Here is an 8,656-nt window from a genome sequence, read left to right as displayed (position 1 = left end):
CGCGGGTCCCTGCGTGGCGGGAGGGAGGCGGCCGCTGGGCAGCCCGTCGGCCAGCAGAGGGCGACGTGGCGTGCGAGGCCACAGGCTGCTGCCGGTCCAGGCGCGGAGCAGATCTGGGCTTGAACTTGTCTGAGGGCAAAAGTGGGAGGAGGGGCTGAGGCGCGGACGCTGGGATCCTCTCCTCCCCCAAACCCTCCGGTTCCTTGGGATCTCTGCGACGGACCACTGCAGAGGCATCGGGCTGGGGTGACTGGGTAGCTCAGGATGCAACAATGTTTTATTGAGGACCTACTATGTGCTGGGCACGTGCTAAGCGCCCCCACAAATAATATCTCCAAAGTAAGAGAAGTGTAATTTCAACCCTACAACAACTTTCCTTCACTCAGACAGAAGCATCTGCAGACTGCTCTCAGCACAGCCTCCTCCTTCACTCCCTGGCCTCTGTCCCCACCCCACTCCCCCAACCTGGCCCTGTCAGACCTTCTCTTAGGGACTTTTCAGTCTTTGTGGAGTGGCTGCCTTCAGTTTCTGGCTGCGGAATCCCAGGAGTTTGCCCCCAAATCCAGTAGAGACAAAACCCTTCGGGAGGGAGGTGATTTGGTGGGTTGCTGTGACCAGAGGACATGCAAACTCTGCCCCACGACCTGGGAATCCAGCCCCTTCATTTAGCTTTCAGTTTTACCCAGTTTCACTTCCTGGTTCTCCTCCAGGTCTTGCACAATGCTGGGAGACGGGCCTGGGAAAGTGCCACAGTGGGGATGGGGGAAGCCGGCCTGGGGAGGCTGTGCTGTGTCACTGACGGCAGGAGGGGTGTGGGCCTGTGCTTCCTCACCGTCCTGCCCCAGGGCTGAGGGCTGCTGGGCTAGATCTTCCCAAGGGTGGGGCTGTCCTTGACCTTAACCTGAGCCCTCATATCCCCTCCCCTCCATACTCAAGTACTACCTTCAGCCCACCTCCCTCCAGCCAGGGTCCAGAGTAACATACACCCTTGACATTTCCAAATGCTAAACTTCCCGTGTCTCTAGAGCCGCTGGGTTCTCCTGAGACACACACTCTCCAGGGCCTGGTTAAGGGTGTGGGTCTGGGTCCTGGGCCAGTGGGAAAGCAGAAACCTGGGAGCCGGAGACTTCTTGGACGGAGCCAAATTTCTTTTGAGCCTTGGGGGCTGTAGAGGAAGCTGTCCCTCAGTTCTGAGGCAGAGAAGGCTAACCACAGAGGGGGTGAGAGGCTGGATTATTGGTCAGAAGGTTCAGGGGTTGTCAGAGCCCAAGGGTGGGTTTAAGGCAAGAACTGGAACTTGTAGAATTAGACTAGGAGGTGCTTCATATGCTCCTGGACTTAGACCAAGTCATTTCCAAATCGCTATCTTGAGGTCAATTGCCAGGGGCTGGGGGCATTAGGGGCAGATGAGACTGATGAATTTAGCCCTGACACAGGCTGAAATTTCAGAGAGAATTAGAGCTGAAAGAGGCTCAAAGGACATCAGGACCAAATCTTCCAATGAGGTAGATGAAGAAACAGAGGTCCTGAGACAGTGAAGGCCCTGCTCTTGTCACAGGAAACAAGCATCCGGGATCAGACCTGGGTCTCCTGACTCCTTCCCCACATTCTGCTTGACCTTGACATTCTGTTATTCCAACGTCCTTGGCCTTACCCATTTGACCCGCCACCTCTCCCCTGGCCTGTGATCCTGCCACACCCTCAGCAGGACCCATTGGGCTTTCATGCCCAAAATAAGTCAGCAAGGATGGTGGGAGTAGGGGGAGAGGAACCAGCTCTCCCAGACAGCTGGCATTCAGCTAGCTGGGATCTCTTCAGGGAGACAGAAAGCCGAAGCCGTCAAGGAGCTGAGATACAAGCCCATGAAAGGAAACTGATGGACCCTGGTTCTTTGGAGCTTGTGCCAGAGGCAGAGGCCTGGCGGGGCAGAGTGTCTGCTGAGGACCAGACGGGGCCCTGTGCCACCCTGGCAGATCTGGTGGGGCAGTGAGGTTGACGAAGGGCAGGGGGTAGAGTGCAGGCCCAGGCTCTGAGCCCAGGACAGGGATTCCCTGGCTTGGCACCCTGACTCTGGAGCCTCTCTGGCGTCTTGTCTTGGGGGTGGTAGGGGGTGCACCCTGTGGGTCATGGGGGTGGGGAGAGCCAGGCGTCAGGGAGCCTGCCGCTTTGAGCAGGTCAGATGGCGGAGGATCAGATTTCAGCCCAGCTGTATTTTTGGCTGGATGGGCAGGGGGCCGAGTCCCTCAGGCGCAGCTGCCCCAAAGAGGGGCACCCCGTCCACAGTACACACACTCACACCACCTCGACCCAGACAGGCTGCCACTCACTGCCCCACCCCTCTGCAGGCACAGGGGAGTCAGGCGCCGCTGGGCTAGTGAACCACTTTGGGCTTCTCTGGACTGTTGCTGATTTTCTGTAGCGTCTTCTTGATCCGTAGTGCGGTGAGTCGGGCAGAGGGATTGGGGTACCAGCACTCCCGCATCATCTGAGCCAGGCCTGAGAGGACCTAGGGGTTGGGAAAGAGGGGCAGGAGAGAGGAGGCAGAGATGCAGGTCAGAGAAGAGGGAGAGGGCAGCCCTTCAGGACCCCTCCCACTGCTGGGACCTTTCCTGTCTTTTTAATAAAATTCTTACTTTCTCACCAAAAAAAAAAAAAGAAGAGAGAGAAAGAAGAGGGAGAGGATGGCCCAGTCCTGGGGGGATACAAGCAGGAGGAAAAGGACAAGAAGAGGGAGACAGAGCGTTGCAAAGAGGGCGAAAGGAAAGACAGAAGTGAGACAGGGCGGAGGGTACCAGGCCGGGAAGAGCAGAGAAAGATACAAAATGGAAGAGGAAGTGAGTACAGTGAGAAAGGGCATGGAGAAAGGCAGACGAGAGAAAGGGAGAGAGAACTCAGACCTTCAGAGCTGGCAGACCCTCCTTGGTGATACCTTACCCCAACCCCTTCTGCTAAGATCCCCGAGAAGGGGCGGATCTGCAAGCAGTGGGGTTCCATATCCCCATCCACAGCCTGAAACCCCAGTGTCTCCCAGCCCCTCCACCAGCCACGGCTGGGTGCAGTGGAAGTATGGGTGGTAGGAACCGTCTTAAACATGCACATGTCCAGGGAGGAACTATCCCAGGAAGCTCAGTAGTCTGGAATGAGCCAGCCCCACCCGGGCTCCTAGAAGTGAGTGTGTGTGTGTGTGTGTGTGTGTGTGTGTGTGTGTGTGCACATACACATGCATAGGAATGCCAAAATGTGGCTTTTTGTGGATATGTACGTTGTACAAAAATCCACCTGTGTCTATGTATGCATAGATGAATATACATGTCTACATTTATTCATTCTTTTATTTTATTTTTTTGAGTTGGAGGCTCACTTAGTCACCCAGGCTAGAGGGCAGTGGCACACTCACGGCCACCCCAGCATTGACCTTCCGCCTCAGCCTTCCAAGTAGCTGGAACTACAGGCACGAGCTACCATGTCTGGTTAATTTTTTATTTTATTGTAGAGACGAGGTCTTGCCAAGTTGCTTGGCTGGTCTTGAACCCATGGGCTCAGGCAATACACTCGTCTCAGCCTCCTAAAGTGCTGGGATTACAGACTGAGCCACTGAGCCTGGCTATTCATTCTTTTGATAAACATTTACTGAGCTCCAATATGTGCCCAGCACTATGGTAGGTACCAGGAAGCAAAAGATATGCTCTTTGTCCTCATAGGGCCAATAGTCTGGCATATACACGAGTATCTGTAACTGTATGTTTCGAAGCATATGCATGTCTGTACATGTTTATATACATGTGTGTGTCTTCATATAAGTATGTTTTGAGAAAAAACAAAGAAATGTAGCAGAGAGCCTCTGACTTTTCACACACAAGGGGAAGGGCTCTGAAAATCCCAGGAAGGCTGGGGTGTACAGGTGGGTTGGTCAGGTGTGACAGAGGAGACCCAGGGAGGTGCCACCCGAGGTGCAGCAGAAGACTTAGACACAAGCTCCTGGGCCCAGAACCCCCTTGCTGTGAGCCATCACTCCAGCCCCAGCAGAGGCCTTACCGGGTCTGCTGCCAGCCGGTTAGGAATGGTGGGGGTCTGTTGATCCGTACACACCACCTTCTTCATGTCCTCAAAGCTGGGGTCGTTGGGCACCACATCATAGAAGGGTGGCCGGTAGTCCTCCACGATGCCTGGAGAGGGAGGGGGACGGGACAATCACTCAGGACTTTTGAGGCCCAATACCACCAAGAGGAGAGAGAGCCTTGCCCACCCTCTGTCCTAAGGGCCAGAAAACCAGTTGCCTGGCCATGCTGCTCCCGAGAGGGACACAATAAGATGAGGAATGCATTTCTAACAAATATTAATCACTGCCATGTGTTTGGCACTTTCCATTTGCCAGGGATTGTGCTGTAAACACTGTATCCTGTTAGTCTTCATGACAGCCCTGTGAGGTGGCTACCGCTATTACCTCCATTTCACAGATGAAGAAACTGATGCTCTGGGAAGCTGAGCCCAAGACTCCACGGCTAGTAATGGCAGAGTCAAGACTAAAACCCATCTGGGATTCCCAGACTAGTCTTATTCCAGTCTTTCCCCAGCTGCCTTCCACACAGGGCCCGGGTGCTGCTCCCAGGTCCCAACTATCACACATGTCCCATAATAATAACATCAAGTGTTTACTAAGCACTTATAATGTGCCAGGCTCTGTCCTCAGTGCTCTGTATTAAATCCTCACGACAACCCTATGAGGTAAGTAATACTATTAGCTCTGTTTTATAAGCCAAGAAATCAAGGCCGGACAGTTTAAGAAACTTGTCTAAGATTGACAGGAAGTAAGCGACAGAGCTAGGATTTAAGCCCAGAAAGTTTAATACAAAGCCTGTGCTCATGCCCTCCAACATACACTTTTTTTTTTTTTTTTTTTAGTTGGAGTCACTCTGTCACCCAGACTGCAGTGCAGTGGCATGCTCCCGGCCACCGCAGCCTCTACCTGCTGGGCTCAAGTGATCCTTCTGCCTCAGTCTTCCAAGTAGCCGGAACTACAGGCAACGCTACCACACCCAGCTAGTTTTTGATTTATTGTAGAGATGAGGTCTCGCCAAGTTGCCCGGGTGGGTTTCAAACCCGCGGGCTCAGGCAATCCACTCACCTCAGCCTCCTAAAGCACTGGGATTACAGGCTGAGCCACCGAGCCTGGCCCCAACTTACACTTAGGGAAGGGAAGCTGGTTGACGGCTGGCAGAGGACAGAACAAGGACAGGAAGGGGCAGAAAACACCTTTCCTAAGAGAAAAGGATTTTCATCCTGGCCCCAGTGCCCACCCACCCACCATCAGGGATGGCACAGACCACCGTGGCGAGCAGCGCCCCCTCCCCAAGTTATCCCGAGTGTACAGCCCTTAGTAGGAGCTTTCTAAAAACAGTACCTGTGGAGCTGCAGACAGCCCCGTGCCCTATCCTGCTTCCCGGCGAGGCTGGGGGCTGTGGCCACACAGGCCGCAACCTCCACAGAGACTTCGCCAGCTGTTCTCCCAGTGGCGGGCTTCCAGGCCGGCCCCTGTGCCGCTTGCGCCCTAATCAGTGCAACACAGAGGCCTGAGTGTGTCTAATGGGCCTTTAATCAGTGCCGGGGCTGACACCAGATTACAGTGTTTATAATGTGCTGTGAATCTGTATGGGGCTGATGAAGCCTCCCGGTCCGCCCCAGGCAGCCTCCCTCCCAGCCCTTCCTTTCTGGCCTGCAGCCTGGTCCAAGAGGCCTTGGCTTCTTCCAGGTGTCCTCATTCCCCGACGCCAGGCTCCTAGAGCCCACTCTAGCAGTTCATGTCTCGAGGAATCAGCCCCTTGGGAGTCTCTCTGAGGGATGGAGGACACCTTGGCCTTCATTGTCACTCAGTGACCACTGAGGACAAATGAAGTCTGGCATGGAACTGGCTTCTCATAGATGCTCAGGAGATGAGAACATCCTTGTCCCCAAGGTGCAGGGCTCCAGTCATATCCTGAGGATTGTCCCCAACCTGTTAGGACTCCTAGAAGCCCCTCACCACGGACAGCCCCACAAAGGCTGACAATCCTCCCACCAGGCTAGATGACCACCCATTCTCCATCTATCCTAGGGCTGAGAGGGCAGTGACCACTGAGTGGGCCGAGGCACATCCCTCTACCTGCTCCAGCCCTTCCAAATCAGAGTCCCCTGTAGTGACACATTAATAATGGGGCAGCAGGCCAGGCTCAGTGACTCAGCCTGTAATTCCAGCACTTTGGGAGGCCGAGGCGAGTGGATTGCCTGAGCCCACGGGTCCGAGACCCACCCGGGCAACTTGGCAAGACCTCATCTCTACAATAAATAAAAATTAGCCGGGCACAGTAGCGCGCACCTGTAGTTCCAGCTACTTGGAAGGATCACCAGAGCTCAGCAGGTCGAGGCTGCGGTGGCCATGAGTGTGCCACTGCACTCCAGTCTGGACGACAGAGTGAGACTCCAGCTCAAAAAATATATATAACAAAATAATGGGGCAGCAATAAGTAGGCAGTGCAGGCACTGGCGTATACTGTATTTTGTGAATAAGGAAATCAAGGATCAGAAAGGTTTAAGTGAGCATGGTGATACAGAGCACTGGTCACAGACTCAGATTGCCTGGAGTTCCTACCCTGATGCTGCCTCTCACCAGCTTAATTCTGTGCCTGTCTCCTCATCCGTAAAATGGGAAAAATACTATGTCAGGCACTCAATCTATTACAGTAATAATGGCCACGCATATTTAGCTCTAGATATTGTTGTAAATCCTTCACTTGGATTTCATCTCAACAACTAGAAACTATTTTATTCTCATTTTACAGATGAGGAAACTGACGCACAGAGAGGTTAAGTAACCTGCCCATGGTCAGGGGGAAAAATCAGGAATAGGACCCAGGTGATCTGAATCTAAGCGTGTTCTCTTTACCACTAAGCAATACCACTGCCCTGCCAATAAAGAATCATTAAATGAGATAATAGATGTAAGGCATGTAGCATGATGTCTGGAACAATAAATCTTATATAAATTAATCTTTTTTTTTTTTTTTTTGAGTTGGAGTCTCACTCTGTCGCCCAGACTGGAGTGCAATGGCCGCTCCCAGCCACCGCAGCCTTGACCTGCCGGCGATCCTTCCACCTCAGCCTTCCAAGTAGCTGGAACGACAGGCGCGCACTACCACGCCCGGCTAATTTTTTGGTTTATTGTAGAGATGAGGTCTCGCCAAGTTGCCCAGGCGGGTCTCGAACCCGCAGGCTTCAAGCAATCCACTCACCTCAGCCTCCCAAAGACACGGGATTACAGGCTGAGCCACCAACCCCAGCTATTCTTATATAAATCTTAATTAATATTTCTGTTATTATCACTTACCCATGATTTCACAGCCAGACTCACAGACTCAGGTGAACCTTAAAAGGTCATTTAACTGAACCAGCTGGGGGTGGCATTGAAGGGAAGCCAGGAGGCCTGGCCACCAGCCCCTTAGGCCATGGGTACCAGCCCACCAGCCATGGCAGGAAGCCCCCTCCTCCACCTGCCCCTTCCCACGCCCCGTGGCCCTCACCATTGACCACAGTCCGGCGGGCGATCTCCCACAGCACCAGGCCAAAGGCCCAGATGTCAGTCCACTTGTAGGACTCAAAGCAGTCAGTGCGAATCTGCTCGTCCAGCACCTCGGGTGCCATGTACCGCTTGGTGCCCACTCTTGGGTTGTTGCCGATGTCCAGGTAATCGCTGCCCTGGGAGTGCATCACGGCCAGGCCTGTGGATACAAGGCCTGTCACTCTTGTCCTCACCCGAGTCCATAGACAGGGCAGCCCCAAGGCTGGGGTGTGGGAGCAGGAAAGGTGGGGATGAGGAGAAACAGTGGCAGGTGAATGGAGACCTGCCCTGAGATGAGTTGGAAGACAGTGGCCGCTGAGAAAATGACCATCTCATGTACCTATTGCTTGTGCAGTGCTCCCTGGGCTCTCGAGAGCTCAGCGAGATGTGAGCAGGCAAGGCAGGCATTATCCTGCCCGTTTCCCAAGCAGACCCAGAGGTCGGTGAGGAGGAGAGGTGGAGTCAGTGAAGTCAGGATGGCAATCCTGGTTCCTGATTCCTGCCCCATTTCTCCCAACACCTGGAGCCAGGCTGATGTGATGGAAGGAGTTTGGGCTTGAAGAGAGTGTCCAGACAATATGTGGGGCCTGGTGCCAAGGCTTACACCTGTAAACCCAACACTTTGGGAAACTGAGGCGGGAGGTTCACTTGAGGCCAGGAGTTGGAGATCAGCTTTGGCAACAAAGCAAACCCTGTCTCTACAAAACTTTAAAAAGTATCGGGGCATGGTGGCACGTGCCAGTAGTCCCAACTACTAGGGAGGCTGAAGCAGGAAGATGGCTAGAGCCCAGGTGTTTGAGGCTACAGTGAGCTAAGAACGCGCCACTGCACTCCAGCTTGGGCAACGCAGCGAGATCCTCTTAAAGATTCTTTCAAGTTGTCTCTTAAAAAAAAAAGAGACGGAGTACCTGCATGATCAATGTCTGTATACCTAACGCTGAATTGTCCCCAACATCTTCATTTTAAAAAAATTTTAAAAAGAGACAACTTGCCGGGCTCGGTGGCTCAGCCTGTAATCCCGCGCCTTTGGGAGGCTAAGGTGAGTGGATTGCCTGAACCCGCGGG

At 53.5% G+C, this 8,656-nt stretch overlaps 1 protein-coding gene across 2 annotated transcripts in view; it reads right to left on the bottom strand.

The window, feature by feature from the left end:
* Positions 1 to 2,190: 2,190 nt before the first annotated feature.
* ACVRL1 (activin A receptor like type 1) overlaps positions 2,191 to 8,656 on the bottom strand; it is a 9,694-nt gene continuing 3,228 nt past the window's right edge. For both annotated transcript variants that reach the window (XM_008065989.1, XM_021716241.1), the window contains 3 exons: positions 7,554 to 7,751; positions 4,036 to 4,166; positions 2,191 to 2,506 (listed from right to left, as the gene is read on the bottom strand). In XM_008065989.1, coding sequence (XP_008064180.1) covers positions 2,372 to 2,506; positions 4,036 to 4,166; positions 7,554 to 7,751 — 464 coding nt within the window. In that variant the 3' untranslated portion in view covers positions 2,191 to 2,371. The remainder of the gene's footprint in view (positions 2,507 to 4,035; positions 4,167 to 7,553; positions 7,752 to 8,656) is intronic.

The sequence above is a fragment of the Carlito syrichta genome, unplaced genomic scaffold (assembly GCF_000164805.1).
Source record: "Carlito syrichta isolate Samal-C Ts95f unplaced genomic scaffold, Tarsius_syrichta-2.0.1 Scaffold104745, whole genome shotgun sequence".
Classification (NCBI taxonomy): Eukaryota; Metazoa; Chordata; class Mammalia; order Primates; family Tarsiidae; genus Carlito; species Carlito syrichta.
The sequence above is the reverse complement of the archived record's forward strand: the minus strand, read 5'-3'. Positions and strand labels throughout refer to the sequence as shown.